Source organism: Psittacula echo, assembly GCF_963264785.1.
Source record: "Psittacula echo genome assembly, chromosome: 3".
NCBI lineage: Eukaryota > Metazoa > Chordata > Aves > Psittaciformes > Psittacidae > Psittacula > Psittacula echo.
The window spans coordinates 92,074,440-92,093,703 of record NC_137736.1 but is presented as its reverse complement, the minus strand read 5'-3'; the positions used below and the strand labels follow the sequence as shown (position 1 = coordinate 92,093,703).

The following is a 19,264-nucleotide window of genomic DNA, read 5'->3' as shown; positions in this document are numbered from 1 at the left end:
CCCTTAGCAATATATGGCTTTCTTGGTGATATGCAATCTACAAATACATTAAAACTGTAAAATCCATACACCTTATCACAAGAGAGGCTAGGAATTTAAGTGTTGTGATATTGAGGGGCTTATGTTCATGCCCTATACTTTTCACATCAGCATATAAGTACATAAGCCTAATTATGTCCTTACAGTGGAATCCTGAAAACAGAAAAGCTAAATAACTAAAAAGAAAAGTTGAAGTAGAAAGCTAAAGAGAGTGGACTACACATGTCAGAGAACTCTGTGTATGAGTAACAAATTGTTTTATTTTTCCAGTAATAGTCCACAAGAATATTCTATGTGCAAGTCCAAATGGGAATTGACAACTGAGTTGAGCTGTCCAGTAGTAGCTCTCACAGCCCTTTATCCAACAACAAAAAGGTTTTTCTCTCAAATATAGCATAAATCAGAAAGCACCTGCAAGTGTGTGCTATCTAATAAATTTGTACTTTCACTGTCTGCTTTGTTGATGTCAAGTAAAGGAACATGTCTCAGAAGTTACACAGACATTAAATTTGATCACTGAATGTGATTCATTCTTACAAGCTCATAGAGAAAAACACTGCAAGGGTTCCAGTTTCACAATATACCTTCCTTACAGGATCAAGAGTACCAAGGCTGTCAGACCACCTGAAAGTGTTCCCATCCAAAAAGTAAAGTATCAGTTACAGCAAAGCCACCTAAGAGAATAAACTGGAAGGGCACCTCCTATGGAAAATGTATCATTTTCATCACTGCACCACCAATGAACTCTATAAAGTGCATAGGTAAAAGGTGTGAATTGCTAATGCTTCTCTTCAGATACAGGCACTTGAACAGCAGGAAAAATGTTAAAGTGAGGAAGAACTCCCACCTTAACAGGCTTTGAATCATGTTTAAAGAGAAAAAAAACATCCTGCTCAATTTGAAATGTGTGGTCAACATGCCCAAATCTTAGTGAAGACCACCAGCATTCTGGAAACACTAAACATTATTTCAGTGTATGGGAAATCAATCCATGATAATGGAAGAGTATTTCTGTTGAGATTTTTTTATGGCTATCTGGAAATGGTTCTCCTTCACCTTTGACAAACTCTTTTCCTCAAATTAATGGTAGTAAAGTCAGAACCTGCTAACTCAAAATTAAAACTACTTGTGAGAGATCATAAAGTCTTTACACTTACAACACAGATATGTGTACATGCCTAAAACTGAATTGATGACCTTTTCAGCCCTACTAGCACTGATTAAGGGGACACCCTGCTACTCTACTTCCCCATTTTCAGCTATGAACAGCTTGAATTTGCACTGCTGACTCAATTCCTTGCAAATTCAAGATTTTCCTAAAGGTATTCAGGGCAGAAGAGAAGGAAGTGTACTGTGTAGTTCCTGTATACAGGAACAACATCTATCAATTACCTCCTAGCTGCACATAGGTAGTCTTGTCTTCTGGATGACAGTGCACTGATGTACAGTGCAGGAAATCCCCAGTACTGTTTCTGATGGCATTATGTTCAAGAAAGATGGACTGGTAAGACCAGTCTGCAAATCTCAGAAATGGGGGCATTCCTTTTGAATTCTCCAGAAGTCATCTGTCTTAAGAAATAGAACCAAACTGCCAATGGGGGCTACAACACAGCTGTCAAAGTAAGCTGAGTTTACAGTCTTCATGCTGAAATTCAGGAACAGGCATGTTCTACTATGACAACAAAGTGGTGACTTTGTCTTATCCAAAAAATATAATTAAATTTACTGACATCTTGATCAGAAAAGAACACAGAGACAACTTTTGTTTCTCCAAGTTGAATTTAGACAATGGTACTTTCCTAAAAAGGAATTACCCAAGAATGGGAAGGTCTGAATTTCCCAAATTCTATTACTTTTGGCAGACATAACAGATGTCAGAAAAGCTATTTTCATTAAAAGGTACATATGGAGCAGATTGCCACTAGACTGAAAAGCTTTCCTCATGGGAAACCAAGTCAAGAGTTTAATATAGGTAAAAATCCTCTGTAAAACCTTTAATTAAGCCAGACAGCAAAAAAAAAAAAAAAAAAAAATTCTACCAGAAGTCATTGAGGAATTGAAAATAGAATAATATAATATTAAACCAAATAGAGAAAAGCTTCTAAAACAGATCTAGTTGTATTCCAGATGGAAAAAATCTCATCAGCTTCACCCCAAAATAAATGTCTCATCTTCTGCCTGGCTACTACCAGGAATCCACCTCCTAATGAAAAGTAAGTATAGTATTACTTTGAGTCTCCCAACATACAGGCCATGAAGATGCAGACAGATGATTCAGGTATGGATAGAAATGTCTGAGAACCATGACAGCAGGCTTACTACTTTCCATCAGGTTGAACCACCATAACAACTCCAACATAAAAGTGGAATGCAATGCCACACAATTATTTAAGCAATACACAGTGGTATCAGACCACAATAGCAGCTGATGATAATGTGTTTGGTGTGACAGACATGACCTGTTTCAAAAAAGCTCAGATCTCTAGCATGTTAATATTTAGAATAGTCTTCTCTACTGATCCAGCAAGGTATCCAAGTTAGTTTCCTAAGGAAGGAAGGTGTCTATGATGATGACAGTACTGGCAAAGAAAAAGCATTCCACTGGAGATCTTCTAGAGTCCTGACAATAGAGAATTCAGTAACAACTTTGGAATTTTTATCCATATGTTATTTAGTGTATTTTGAAGCACAGATCATCTGTGGCAAAAACAGTCTAACATGAAGCATTATGCAAGTGAATGCTGTGCAAGACAGCTTGCATATCCTAGAGAAAGTTTCTCAGTTCTACAAAACGATCAAAGGGAAAATAAATCCTAAAGCACTTGGGCACCATAGGAGCTCCATTGAGCTCTGAAGTCTAAAGTTAGAACAGGTTAAATACCTGCATAGTAATTTCAAGAGATATTGACTAACCTCAAGATTCTTTCAGCACAGCTGCCCTACATTAGCCAGTCATTTGGATGCCTCCCTCCATTTACATGGCTAAATTCCAAGACATCCTTCAAGTTGCCAAGTCAAAATGGCAGAATCTTGTACTGATCATGGTTCTTACTCAAAACGGAAGTGTTTTTCTCAATATGTTCAAATCACAGCATGAACATTAGAGGACTGCTTACATTTCTAGTCAAGCAAAAGGGACAAATTAGATTCAGGACAGGCTATCGAGGCATATAGACAAATCTGAAAAGTGAATGACTGGAGGCACAAGATGAGAACCCTTCAGACAAACTTTATTGATCTGAAGTTGTAGTGGTGTCTGCCAAAAAGAAAACTGAGATAGCCTATGTGTGTGCTAGAAGAAACATTAACCAACCAACCACTTTCAGACATCTGAATTAACATCAGACAGCAGTAAGACAAACTTTTTTTAACCTATTCTTTAGATTAGTTACACAAAATAGTTTTACCAGAACTGAACAGGGTAAGAGAGTGAGACCTGCTGCTACTGAGGCTTTTACAGGAACATTCCTCCATAATTCAGCATCACAATCTTTCAGTGATACAGAGGAAGTAACATAATTCAATCAAATAGCAATTGCGAATGTCCACCTTCAGAAGGTATTTCTGGAGCCTGGTTCTCCAGCCTATCCATGTCCAAGGTTTGCAAGACACCAACATTACAGGTGTCAAGGATGTTCTCCCTCTTAACGACTTAAGTAACTTAGCTGCCATTTGTCATAAAGATCTTTTAACTGTCACAGATGGCATTTAATAGAAAGTCAATCTTTGGCAACACTTCTGGGAAGGCTGGAATTACTGATAGAGAACACGGACAAGGCAGAGCAGCAGACACGACTTCTAGAACACAAGAGAGGAAGGTAAGCTATACAGACAGAATTTACACAATCAAAAGATCTTACAACACAGGTGCACCTCACCACTTCAAGATTTTGAACCAAATGAAACGTCAGTAGGTGTGGCTGTGCCAAAGCATCAAGTGTTAGGAAAGGCAGAGTATTCCTCTGCAGGTAGAGTGATAAGTATGATATTTTCCAGACAACAGTAAGAAACACTACTACATTCTCAGTAATCCTCAATGCGGACATACAGGTGAAGCCATCAGCTGAATATGGAATTGATCATTTTAAGTGTCTGCTAAATTATTTAAGACAAACTAGCTTTCATCAGGCCTCACTCTAATCTTCAATTTACTCTAGTGAAATTTTTTCCTTTGGTATGAACTCATTAAAAACACATCCATCAATGAACAAGCTGTGGAGCCACATGAGGACTGCTTGCCAAATTCTATTTGGGTTAGCTAACAGTGTCTTTCACAAGGACCGGGCATTAATTTTATTATTTCTCAAAAAATAATTATTTCTGAAACAATATTTCATAATTCCCTCAATTTTTACTTTCCACTAAATAAGCAATCAAGGAAAAAACTGTTTCTTTCTTTTCACTCCAGGACAATATGGGAACATACTTACAAATATCTCAAGTTTTAAAAAAGAAATAAAGCAGGAGCTATCACATATGGCTCTTGAGACACTACTCTCAGGTGTGAGACTGGTAGTACTGTTGCCTACACCTGAGGTCAAATGTCCACTAGTCACATCCTGACAGGTATTAGCAACTTTTAAAATCAGAAGTGTTTATAAAGAACATAAAAATTATGATTTCTTTTTTTAAAATGGAATTGCATTTATGGATTTAAAACCATATTACTAAATTGAATTTGTCCAGGATTATTTTACACCACTAAGGATTAAAGGCACTGACAAGTCTACATGCTTCCTACTGGATTCGGCTTTCTCCTTGCGGCATAACCAAATCAGAACTACCTTGGGGAATGGTTCCTGGTGAAAAGGCAGTTAACGTACATTGGCACTGACAAGCCTAAAGCATTAGCTTTGCTGTGTGGGCAGAAGCGTGGGGAGAGGTGGACCATGCAACTCCACAAAGAATCAATTGTATTTTGAGTACTCTGGCACTCATTTATATAAACTGCATCCAAAATAATTTGAGGAGGGTGGGGGCAAAGATCTGGAGCCACCTGATACGACACCAAACATTGCCATGCACCTCTGTGCCTCCAAAAATGCCCTTAAATACCACGTCCAAGAGGTGCAGGGATGCTTGATCACCTCTATCTGACGACCAGTGACAGGATACAAGAAAATAGAATGAAGCTGCTCCAGGGGAAGTTCAGGTTGGAAATATGATTCTATGATTAGGAAAAGGTTCTTCACTGAGAGGGTGGCTGGCCACTGGAACAGGCTTCCCAGGGAAGCTATCATGGCATCAAGCCCATCAGAGTTCAAGGAGCATCTAAACAATACTCTTAGTAATATGATTTAGTTTTAAGCAGTCTTGCGAGGAGCAGGCAGTTGGACTCAATCTACATGGGTCCCTTCCAACTTAAGATAGTCTAGATTACTCATTTTCTTACTAGCCTATAAGCAAACTAAACCATGTATTTTAAAAATAGATTCAAAACAAGGATAATTAAATCAGTGGGCAGCAACCTGGTCAATCTTTACAAGAAGCTGAAGTTAGGAGATTCTGAGATAAAGACATCCTCATGCCAACTGAAGCTTTCTGACTGTATAAAAGATCTGTCCAAAAAAGCTTGCTGTCACCAACCAAGAACCACCACAGAGACATAATATGGTGTTGAGTCCTCTGTGCTGCACATCAGACTGCTGGTCAGACTGCTTGAACACACACACACAAGGTGGTGCTCAGAAGAACGTAGGTATGACAGGACAAGTGAATTAAATCTATAAGAGACCGAGCAGGTAAAAACTAATTTACATCAAGGTTTTGTAAGTAAAAAATTACCCTTCTTTTCCCATAAAATCTCACACTGAGCATTTTTCTTCTATGCTCATTTCCCCATGCAAGTCCGAAACTTAAAAGCTTTATGTTACTGTAAACTTCTCTTTCTTATTTATCCTTCAACTCGGAAGTTCAGAAAGATTACTTTAAATAAGCAAGGAATAAGCCGCCCTTATCAGTTGCTTATGACCCTTACACTTTTAATATCTCAGAAAAAAACCTCAGACTCAGATCAAATTAATAGAAATGAACAATAACAGAAGACAATTTTTTAGTACTTGAATATTTTACATTCAAAAAGCACTGGACAAATGTTGACTCACATCTTTTATAGCTTGATTAAAATAATTATAATGAACAATGGTTTATTTTTTAACTTTCTCTCAAATAACCACATATTATTTCATTTCTCATGCTATATTTTTTAAAAGGCCATAACCTTTCCTGCCTGAAGTTAATACCACTGTATTATTGGATCACATTCTTAATTATGCTGTATTTGTGCAAGTGATCTCCATTACTTTTTTGTTCTTATTTTCACAAAGCCCTACGCAACTGTTAACCATAACTCAGAATAGTATTTAACTTGGACTTCCTATTTATTTACAAGATAATCTGTCATTAAAACAGGTTCATAAGAGATCTTGTTAAAAATTATTCTACAAGTTGTGTTTCCCAATAAACTAGATGATCTAGAAACTTCTAGCTTCTGCTTTCTTTAACATACCTATATTGTTATTTTATTTTGTCATCCCTAAGTTCTTTTCCTATGAAGTGAATTGCACCTCCATGGTCCAAATCCCTTTATTTTACCTGTTCTTTACACTTAAGATTACCCATGGTGATCTTTCTCCTTTTAAGTTTCTCCCAAGAGAATATCTAAATTAACATTACTTTTTCTGAAGTTATCAGCATCTTCACTTGGCAGACAAGTGGGGGCTTTCGATGGCATAAGCAAGAGATAAGAAAAGCAGGGCTGTCCCCAGGTTAGTCAACAGTGGACTCATACCAGAACTCTGTCAGTGCCTGCAGAACAAAGGAAAACACTCTCTGATGGAGTGGAACTGAAGCAATGTGAGACATTAGCTTAGCTCACATGGCCAGAGAAATGCCCTGTTGCTCCTGGAAAGCCACACAATACCCTGAGAGTTACACTAAGAGGGAAAAAACAACTGAAAATCCAACCAACAACCCACACAGCTATAACAGCTATGTGTATTGGTTGCTGCCTCAGCTGTAACCAGACTCATGTTGCATGGTCACCACTGTTCCAAGACAGGTGCTACGCCACTCAGACAAAACCATTAAAGTCAAAATGAATCTGAAACTTGAGATGACCAAATAATAGCTATAATTATGTGCAGGTAAACATGAGAAACTCATCAACCACTGGTAGGAAATTGTTCAGTATTTCATGGAACTATCACAGAAAACAGAAGCAGTAAGGCTGTCACAGCTTCAGTAAAACGACACAACAGGGCTGATAAATACACTCAGTGCTAGTAGGTCTTGGTCTCTGGAAGAAGTAATTCAGAATTTAATATGCAGACAGAAGCACTTCTTATCACAACCCAGTTTTGAAAGAGACCAATCTTTAAGAATTTCACACGATCGAAATAGGGAACTTCTACCAGTTAGAGTAAGGGTGAGAATAAAATTGAAATACATAAAAAAAAATAACTTATTTACATGGGAAAGATAAAAGGACAAAAGCCAGCAATAAACTCATCATCAATAGTAGAATACAAGGAAAAGATAAAATCATCAGTGCTCTAACAGGGATGAAGTAAGAACATAGGTAAACTTATATTTGGGTAAGAGTGATTGGATATATTGCTAGAGCAGAGTGAATGTCTAAATGGCAGGACAATATAAAAACAAAAAAACACCACCAACAAAAAAAAAAAAAAAAAAAACCCTACCAAAAAAAACCCCAACCAACCACCAAAAAAAACCAACCAGAAAACAAACCACCAAAAACCCCTCAAAACCAAACTCCACAGAAACAGAATCACAGACTCACAGAATGATTAGGCTCGGAAAGGACCTCAAGATCATCTAGTTCCAACCCCCATGCCATGGGCAGGGATACCTCACACTAGAGCAGGTTGCTCCAAGCCCCGTCCAACCTGGCCTTGAACACGGGCAGGGACGAGCCAGACACAGCTTCTCTGAGGAACCTGTGCCAGTGCCTCACTACGGCAATAATAGGCAATAGTATCGTGATAGTACGTGTGCTCTGAAGCGTCAGCCTAGACAAAGTGAAAGAAAGGATGTATAGGAAAATAAAGCAGTTTAGCTAAGGAAAACCTAAAGTCTGGAGGAGAAGATAAGAGTAATAAAGTATTTATGTTATACTTACTGCTGAATTAATCGAAAACATAAAAGTTCAAAATAACACAAAAAGAGGAAGTTTGCAGTAAACACAAAAGCAACCCATAGAGTCACTACAAAAATAAAATCAAGCAGCCACACTCATGAAGGGAACCTGAAGTGTTTATAGAGTTATGCCCTCAATGTCTTTTAGCCAACAATAAAAGTTAATTAACTTTGGTTGAAGTAACACATGCAATACTGTAACTGTCACAGCACACCAGTGTCTCAGTAAGTGTCCAGCCATTTCTTTCAGAGTACCAAATCTTGACTTTGAATTCAAAGACAGAAGGATAAAGAAGATTTCCATTTAAAAAAATTTTATTATCACACAAGTAGTAATTATCTATTTATTCACTATTCAGGCTTTTCCTTGGGAGTCACATAGTTTAGTCATTTCCTTAATCACAATTTTAGAGCAAATTATCATGGGACTCCAAACTCTTTAAAACACCATAACTACAAGACACCACTCACCTAAAAGAAAAACATGAATATCCTGTACTGTGTGCTTGATTGTCCTCATTTGAAAAGAATAGCAAAAAAAATAGGCATAAATCAGCAATTTTAAGGAAAAAAAAAAACAAATACAAAACCCCCCCCCAAAACCAATCAACCAAACAAAGCAAACAAAAAACACAACCAAAAATAAAACAAAAAAGCACCAAAACCACAACCAAACAGCTATACTGGGCAGAAGTGTTGACATTTTTTTTTGTCTACAACAGTTCATAAAGACATTAATAGAAGTTCTCAGCCTGTCCTCCAGCCAGAATAAAACAAAAGATACAATCAAGCCCGATGGAGACTGAAACTTTGATGAAAAGCAAATGCATAACGTTCCATATCAAGAAAGCAAAAAAAGTGACCTATTGAAAACTTCTGCCCTCCAAGAGAAATTAGAAACATTTTCATGTTAAAAACTGATTTTGACTTGTACTCTTCTTCCAGTCAGGAACTTCTTCACATTTAGGAAAAAATAGCTGCTATTGTTTCTATAATATTATATTAAAATTGTATTTCACAAAACACACACACACAAAAAAAAAAAGGGATAACAAAAGAGAACTTACCACAACTCCAAACTGCTCTGGCTCCGACAAATTATTATACTCATTCTTGAACTTGGACAATGCGTTCAATTGTTCTTGTTCAGGAAGATGTTTTATTAAATTCTATCAAGAAAAATAAAAAAGGCTTAAAAAAATCTCAAGATTCTATGTTGCTTATATTATAGGCAAATGGTATTACATATGCATCATTACCAAACACTATAAAGACAACACTCAAAACAAAAGCTTAAAACCCTTCTATACTATATTTAGAATGGAAACTTGCCAGAAGTGGGAATTCAGAGGTGGGATTCTGCTTCAGTGGAATTCAGGAGCCCATACAAGGAGCTTGGACATTTTCATAAATGATGGCTTTTGAACACAGGTAAGGGAATCTAAATATGTCAGTTTCATCTGATATCTGAAGAATCCTCAATTCCTGGAGCTTTCTGAACACTTTTAATTATGTTATATATGTTAATTATGAGTCAGTAGCTCAGTTCTGTCCCTTCCCAAGACAACTACTATAACTACCGAGCAATAGTCAGGGTCCCTTTAGCCTTCCTTCTCTCTCAGCTTATGACTCTAGTATTCCTGGTTATATAGTGGTTAAGCTTCCATTATAGTAAAAAAACAAGAGAGAAATTGTGTTCTTTCTTAAAATATTCCCTGGTCTACTAGTAAGATCAGTCTGAACAAAGATGCAAGCCCTCTAACACTGAATCAGGTCTAGCAGACAGTATTCCACTGCCTACTACTGTATTTCAAGAAAGGATCAGAAAGACTAACTCTAGCAGCTCCCTGTTTCAGTTAACTCAAAATCTCTTCTATGTCTCTGCAAGTAAATAGCTTTGGTGACATACAGTCAACAGAAAAGAATTTACTTAAAGTTAGTGAACAGGATCTCTATCTGAAAGTCTTAACCCCCCCCCAATTTTACACACAAATAAATTTCTTCTTCTACATGAAATTCAGCCAGTTATGATACACAAATTATCTTTTTTGAAAGATAAAAATTCAAAGCTCTGTTTTGCATAACATAATTCCCTAATATAGGAAAAAAGAATTCAACTCATTAACGAGTACCCAAAAATATCCTTAAACCAGTAATCAATGCAGTGGCCCTTTGAAATCTTCACAATCTGTATTAACTAGTTCAAAGTTACCTGCTGTTATGATCCTTGGAGCACAGTATAGATATTCCTCTTGTTAAAGAGTGAAAATACTAGACTGTATACCTGAAGTGTTAATTTTTTTTTAAAGGCAGATTGACTATTTTAATACTTTTTTGGTTTGTTTTTTTTTTTTTAATAACTCAGTCTCCTAGCTTTTGTAACAATTGTCATTTGATGGTAGTTTAACAGTTATCAACCCTTTTTTTTTAATGGATAAAAAGACATAGAGAGTCTTTTATCACTGTTTTGTTTTAGGGTAAAAATAGTTTCTATTTTAAGAACCGAAACTCTACTTTGATCCTACGGACTACGATAAGTAATTGATTTTACAATATTTTGTCAAATCCAAAGTAAGGATCAAATAGTTTATGAAGAAAATAAAATCAGCGTGTAAGAAAAGCTAGACTTAGGATCAAAGGTCCAAATAAACCAAAGGAAGAGTAAATAATAGTTAAAGATCAGACTGCTTCAACAGAACATCCACACTCAAATCAGGATTTTAGCAGAAAAAAGGAAACTCTTAAAAATGCATGAAAGCTGATGCTTAATAATGTAACTCAAATTTTATGTAGCTTGATTTGGACATAGTTAGACTGACTTTCAACATGAAGAATTTATGACAGTAGTCCATAGATATCCTTACCATAACTACATTTAGAAAACATTTTTGTAAGGAAAGCTGCATTTATTAATGAAGATGTTCAGCGCTAAATCAGTAATACTGAGCAAAAAATGAAAGGGTACAGAGTGTAAAAAGATTTATTTTAAATTAGAAATTCATAACCCTCTTGATATACAACATCTATGTAACAAGCTCTTAATATACTACAATTCCGTAATCTTTACTGAGATTAAAGTGCTCTGGTTTGATGCTAAAATAATTTTCATATGTAGAAAAACTGATCACAAAACTTTTGAAAAAGACAAGTACTCAAGTGTTCTATTAATATTTCCAATACTGAACACATTGAAGAAAAAAAAAAAAAAAGGAGCAGCTTATACCAAAGGAGCTTCACGGTGTTCAGATAAAGCTTTTGAACTGCTAGAGATGAAACACATTTTGAATACCAGACAGAGAATAAACAGGAGAAAGAATTTTGGCTAAATCTTAAGAAACATTCCAATGATTACTCAATGACTATCTGGATTACAATATGACTTTTGGAGTTTTTATGTCTTTCAGAAGTAGATTCAATTTCCAACTGGAGAAAGGGAGAGAGGGAGAGATTACTTTTATTACTTAAGCATAACAAGAGCAGGAGCAAAGACAAACTTCCAGCTTTGGAAACCATGACATCAGGACACACTGAAAAATATTTAAGGAAAGACCAAAAAAAAAAAAAAAAAAAAAGGAAAAAAAAGAAGGATGAAGGCAAGAAATTTCTAGAAAGGAAAAATACCAATAATATCTAAGGTATCTTATATAAAAAAATGAAAAAAAGAGCCATATGCTTGCAAACCACGGTATGCTTTTGCTCTTCCCAGAATCATGAAATATATGGGACTACATTTTCAATGGTTGCTTCAGGATCTTGTTGAGGACCTAATTTCTTTAACAAAATAAATATTCATCAATGTAAAACAGTGCTAAGGCTGAAGAATATGAGTCTCAGAGCAGGCATGAACTATCTGAAAGAGAGTTCAAGCTACACGTAACAACACAGCATATTCCATCTCTCCATAAAATAGCTTTTCATGCTATGTTAAAGAATTTTCACTATTATTCCAAATAAAATACAAGAAAGATATATATCATCATACTTCGAAAAAGAAAAGTGATGCAAGTGAAAACTGGAACAAACATTTTAGAGGTAAACTCCTCTGCTCATCTAATAACCTTAAAGTAACATTTTCAATTCCACTATTAACTGCATCATTGAACAAATTAAAGAAAATTACATAATGATTACACATACTGTCACTGGAGATGACAGCTCATGTTTGTTCCTTCATATATGCCTTGAGAGAAACATCTCATTCTTCAATGAAGAATGGAAAATGAAGTCCAGATAGCTCAACAGAGTTTAAAGATCGTTGGAAATCAAAGTAACAAGAAGTGAGGGCCAAACTGCATGTAGGCAGAAAAGGAGCATCCTGAACATTGTACAGCCTCCTCAGTAGGACCTTATTTTGACATACCAATATGGTGGATATTTATTTTGCAAGAAAAGCACACAAATACAAATTTGCCTTTTTTTGACCTTTGTACACAGACTGCTGTGTTCAGTACAAGTCACACACCTGAATTACAAAGAGCCTTAATGTTACAACTAATTTTATGACTCTTGATTACCTGCATTTATTTCTTCACTAATCAATATCCTTGCAAAAAGTGTACATTTCTAAAAAAAAAATCTAACTTTATTTTTCTTGGATGTTTCAGTAGGGACTGGTATCTATGTCTCTAACACACACTGAGGTATGCTTAGAGATCAGCTACCTAAATCCTCTCTAACTGAAACTTACAACATATTACCAGTAGATTAATAAAAATTATGATTTGACATTTATGAGCCATAATGGCAATAATTTGACATTCACGGTATGTAATAAGTACTGTCCAAAAGACAGTCTTAACCTAAAAATGTGTCATTGAAAATCTAACAGGTGCCCATCCAGATGACAAGGGAACACAACACATGATAGGCAAGAAGAGGTTGAGAAGTGGGTTTGTTGACCTTAAAAAAATAAGCCTAGGATGGTCTTCAGGTACCTAACTGGAGAGTACAGAGAACATGCAATTAGGTTCCTCTTAGAGATGTGCAACAGAAAGCCAAGGTCACAAGTTGCAACAATGAAAACTCTGGTTAGATAAACTCCACAAGATTTTTCATCAAAAGGGTAGTTCAACACTGGAAAAGGTGTCCAGAAAGGCTACGGAGTGTCCAGCCTTGAAGATACTGAAAAATTAATGGGAAAGACACTGAGCAACCTGCTCTAGTTGACCTGGCTTTGAGCAGAGGCTTGGATCAAATGACCTCCAGACATCAATTCCAAATTATTTCTTCCTATGGTTGTATAATGAAGTATTTGTATTTTATGAAATTCCTCAACTCATCAACACTTAAATAACACTGTCCAGAAGAACATGAGGCACTTTCAGTTTCTTTTGCCTCCACACATAATCATACTAATTTTGTGCTTTGAATAAAATAATACAGAAAGGGAAAACAGTATCCAAATAAATTCCAGGGAAGAAAACTGGATGCCCTAATGCAAGTTCCTGGATTGTATCAGCTCTAAAGAGACAAGGGAAAAAAACACCAAACAACAACAACAACAAAAAAAAACCCAACACAAAAAACAAACACAAAACCAAACAACAACAAAAAACCCCAAAATACACACACACAAAATCACAACTTCTTGACCACAACAGGTACATGCAAATGAGACAGAGGGAGAAACAAATTAAAGAAAAAATGTGTAACTAGGAAAGAAACAGAATATCAGATGGTGTTTGAATATACCAAAGAAAAATCTCAATTTAGGAGTGGACAATACAATTGAAGAAATTAGAGAATATAAATTTATCCACTTTCATTAAAAAATAGCATTACAAATATAAAAAAAATCCTACAGTTCACAGATTAAAAAAGATTCTCTCAGTTATTTATCAGCCTAAAGTAATGGTACGGGGTTTATTAGTTACAGGTTTCTATTTAATGAGAAGCTTACTCTGAAATATTGGGATTTAAAGTGTCACTTTCCTTACCTGAATCATGGACTCTGATAGTTGTGTTTCATCAACTTCCAATATCATCATTTTGATTTCTTCATACGGCACTCGGAAAGAGCCAAGGAAAATTGCTAAAACAAAGATTCAACACATAACAAAGAAACCAAGGCAACATTTTTTTTTCTACTTACAAGTCACCAGTTAAACAGTCTATAGCATACAGGCTAACAAACACCATACAAAGTAATACAGATAAGAGACAACAATTATTTTTAACTACTGTTCTTCTACAATTCTAGCCTTCTCTATCCACTCATTACACAGAACAGCCAGCATCACAGAAGACCACCGTAAGTACCCAGTGAAAAGTCTACTCTGCAGGACAGTCGTTGTTGCAGTATTTTGTGCTAAGTTAACAGTTAACACTTTTTTCCTTCAATGGTTTTGTCAGAACTTTGGGAAACTGAAGTCATATCAACGTTAAAAAAAAAAAAATGCTCTTATTAAGCCCTGTTTATTCATTCACCATAATCCAATCATTTCCTATTTTATCTTTCCAAGTATTCAGGAACATACTCCTTACAGCACTCATCGTGGCCAAAACTTTATCATCTTTATTTGCATATTACTGCATAATACTGAGTACTGCCTTCTTTCTACAAAGTACATGAGGGATGGCCAGACATCTTGTACCAGACTTCTTGGAGGGGCAAAGCAGTAGGGGGTTAGGCAATATTCTTTGTCGACTATGTTGAAAATATAGATAGATAATTAGATACATAGCTGTATACTTGTGTTTCAATACATACAGAAGAAAATAAGGCCCGTCTCAAACAAGTGATGACCTTTAATTGTTTTCTGGGTCCTTTAAAAAGTGTTTCAGTTGTATCAACTCACATCCTTTGGCGTAACACCAATATGCACATATGAACATATTACCACATACTTTAAACAAAAAGTGGTTACCAGGCAGTCAGACAAGACAGACATTTTTATGGAACATATATGCAACATTACTTTGTTATAAAACCAGAATCTACTTACACAGATTCTGTGCAATCTTCGAGTCCAAGACTTTTAATTCTTTGATTCGTTTCTTAATGGATTTCTTTTCTTCAAATTCCTCCTCCTCTTTTTTTACTGCCAAAGTAAACACAAATATACTCACTGTAAACTCTTAATGTTTAGAAAAACATTAATGAATTCAGAAAACATTTGCTATCAAGCATAGTCAGTTCACAAAGAAAATAACATATAGAACAGAAAAAATACAGAGGTTTTTCATTTAATTGCTTGCATTATCAAAATGTGTTCTTCAGTGAAATTTGTCAGCATGTTGGCCTTCTAGAACAAGATTTTTTTTTTAATATATAGAAACTGAAGATGATAATGTTAGTTGTATGAATCGTCTGAAGTCAAGAAAGTCATATATAAAATACCATTCAACTTACTACTTCAGTCAGCCAGGCCAGGTTAGCATTCTAATTGGATTTTGACACTTGACAATAACAGATTTTAAAGAAGATATGTCAATATGTCTTGATATTAAGCAATAAAGAACCAACCCAAAATTTAGGTATTTTTGTGACTGCTTTTGTCCAAGTATACACACCAAAAATATCGAAGTCACTGGCTTATGAAAAACTAATATTACTTTAGAACATAAATGAGTTTATACCTATTTTCCTTATTTCCTCCAAAAGATATATTTTTAAACATATGGCATAATAACCTTATTATAAAATACCACAAAGACAAAGTGATTGTGTAAATGTACATTAACATGGCTGGAAATTTTGGTTTATACTTTCTTTTCAAAAAATAATTCATACAAATACGTTCTCCCAAACACATTATGTAAGCTGAATTTATTTCTCATTATTCACACACTGTCATAAGAATTTCATTTACAATAACAGCATAGTCTTGGTAATGTATTAGTAAGAAATATTCCAACTATTATACAAACACACAAGAAGTCCAAACCCACACAAATCTTTCCTTTAACCCAATCTGGTTGTCCTTTTTTATTTTCTTCCTTTTTTTTTTTTTTTCTTTCTTCTCCTCCCCCAGCACAGGTCTTCACTATCAAATATTTTCAGCCAATATATTACTATTTCACAAAATTACTTTCCAAGCTTTTACAGTATGATTTTTGTAAATTAAGTTCTACATGCTTCATAGAGTTGAGAGTAGAAAATACATTGTAATAAAAGTATATGCTACTGACTTCAGAAGGTGATGGATATAGAGAAACTGTCAAGAAAGCATAGGATTAAAATTTGTAGCTCACCAATGATTCTTGACAAAACTAGATATAAATATGAATTATCAAGAGAATTTCTCTAACTTGAAATTACTTCTGTAAATTTTAAAAGTGGTCTTAGAGAGCCATTCTTAAAAAATGTTTTTCTAAGGACAGTGACCTCTCAAGGTCTCTGACCTTTGTTGACTAGGAAACTACCAAAGAGATAAGAATTTAAAGACCTCACATAGGGATTGAAGGAACTAGATTCTAGTCACTCCCAAGCTGGCGGAGACACAAATTTGAATCATCTCCTAAAGTACTTTTAATTGCTAGGCAGTATGATGCTCCCTTCTGAGGACATGCCACAGTGCAGAAAAGACCCTGGTATTCTGCAAATGAAATTACTGAGTTAAGACATAAAGCAGGCCCTTAAAGGAAGGCTGATATCTAGGGTCCTGGCAAATGGGTTACAAAGTCAAAATCTTCCTCTTCTGTCTTTCTCCAAACCTTACCGGAAACAATCAGTGGTCTGAATCCACAGATTTAACAGAAAAGTCAACATTCTCCTGTCCTAAGAAAAATTACTGCCTACTATGTATATGAAAGCAAAAAGAAAAGGGAAGTTACCACTAAAGCTTCACTTTTTCCTTTTTTTTTTTTTTTTTTTTTTTTGTCTGGTTATGGTTTAAGGGCCTTACTAAATCCAGAAGGACATGTCAGGGGCTATGGATCTCAAGATCATGCAACTATTGTCTCCTGTAGTTACACACCTGAAAGACCTCTCAAATTTCTTAAAGGCTACAGGCTGACAACAGCCATTCTTAAAACTATCATTCTGAGTGGCACATCTTGTCAGTGCTAGAATTGCAGATTCCACTAGATCTGGGTATCTCTGTAGTACAGGTTCCATGCCATCTTCACGCCTTAACTCATCTGAATCATAATGAAAATACAGCAATGCTTTACGGCTCCCTCAAAACCTTGCACATCATTTTACAGAAAACAAAATCATTTTCTTCATAGTCACAATAAAAAAAAGTTGAATTATCTGAATTCATAAATTTACCTAAACTTGCACTGACAGACGTGAACTGGATACTAACAGGGGATGAAACAGAAAAAACACAGATACATTTGCCTTTTTCAGGACTAGAAAGCAGTATTTATTCATTAGTCTTACAACAGAGATAATACACAAACATACAAAACTAGCTTTCAAATTAAGTAACAATGTTGCAAATGAACTGGCTAATTCCCTCTGGAACTTTCACCCAGGAGGGGGTTACTCACAAAGCGACAGCAATACTTAAGGCATCACAACCCTAAGGAAAAAATGAACATAGAACATACTCTAGAAACTCATGCAGGAATTGCATACAGAGCTATACAGTTATGCAAACTTAATTACATCAGACTTACCTGATACTTCTTCAGGAGAATTCAGGTCACATCCTTACATAGTTGGCAGCAGTAAGAAGCAGAGAATACATATTACTTGTCTTTCCTATTGGAAATGGTGCACTTTCCAATGGAAATTCTGAAATTCTTATACCTCCTACTGCCTCTAGAAATGTTTTACCTCGTTTGATTGTTAACTTATTGGAATGTGCAGGAGGCAGGGAGGGCAGAAGACACACAACTATTATCTGTTTCCAACAAGAAAAAAGGTAAAAAACCCACAGGGGGGAAAAGAGAGGAGGAGAGAAAAACATTTAATACGTCTGAATAAGTGAAGTAAATATCTAAACTAACAGAAAATTTAAGAAAATCAGCACTTGCATTTTTATTTGGAGAGGGCACTGAGGGAGGGAGGAAAGCATGCAGAAAATAAAAATGGGGAACGTCTGCCTACACTGGAAAAAGAGAGCACAGCCCAGTGAGAATGGGCAGCTGTTGCAGAAAGGAGATAACTATCAAGGGAAACAGATATAAAACATTGTCATGCTAACAAGAAAAGAAGCAAACCAGGGGATCTCTAAACTATCATGGCTCCAGAAGTTGGATCATCACATTAAACCATTAATTGTTTCAAAATCTCAGGTCTTACTTCATGTATTATACAACTGAAAAGGAATGTTACATATCAAAAACTGCACACTGGAGGCATACACATGGCCCCAGCATCTGAACTAGATAATTTTTAGTCAGTAGTATCTCCTCTGATGCTCCAACTGCTCTGCTCTCTCAGACTGGGAAACAAAATGCTACGTCACTTTGAAACACACAGAATTCATCTCCCACACTTGTTAGTTCCCTTTACCTCCACAATCCCACATCCTTATTAACATGACTCCAGAATTAACAGATGTGGTTGCCAGTGTACAGACAGAAAAATACCTCAAAGGAGTTTTACGTATTGGAAAAATTGCTTTTACTGACTCTTTCAAACATGTGTGCATATACACATTCAACCGTAGTCAACTACCTGCATCTGTGGCAATGACCTGACTGATACTAGAGTCATGAAGGGAGTGGAGACGGGATTCTTTCACAAACATAACATCACAGTTGGAAGCCTACAGAATAGCATTTCATAGAAATGTGGATTGAATCCTTTGTAGTTTACTCAGCAGATCTCTGAAACAATCACATTTTGGTAGGTGCAACTGACAATCTACATTCGTGAAGTGCTATCCACATTTCCATTTCTGCCACAGGTCTTGATAGAATCTGCCATCCACTATCTTTGTGCAAGAAAAATCATGTCTTTAGCATCTGAATGCTAAAGAAAAAAAAATAATTCCTCTAAAGTACATCATTATTGAATAAAAACAAAATACCCTTGAAATACAGGTTTTGAAAGGAACATGCAGATCTGACCATTTGTTTTAAAAAGTCTGAATTACTAGTTCAGCTAAAACTTGAAAACTACCTTACACAGAAATCCAAAGAACACTCAGTGGAGTAATTTTGTCAC

General features: G+C 35.6%; 1 protein-coding gene across 1 annotated transcript in view; it reads right to left on the bottom strand.

Moving 5' to 3' along the window:
• The window catches only part of DIAPH3 (diaphanous related formin 3), a gene marked incomplete at both ends in the record, with an annotated part of 228,909 nt that overhangs the window by 109,270 nt on the left and 100,375 nt on the right, over positions 1-19,264 (bottom strand). Inside the window, 3 exons of the mRNA XM_080614298.1 lie at positions 9,267-9,368; positions 14,136-14,230; positions 15,144-15,239. Coding sequence (XP_080470424.1) covers positions 9,267-9,368; positions 14,136-14,230; positions 15,144-15,239 — 293 coding nt within the window. The remainder of the gene's footprint in view (positions 1-9,266; positions 9,369-14,135; positions 14,231-15,143; positions 15,240-19,264) is intronic.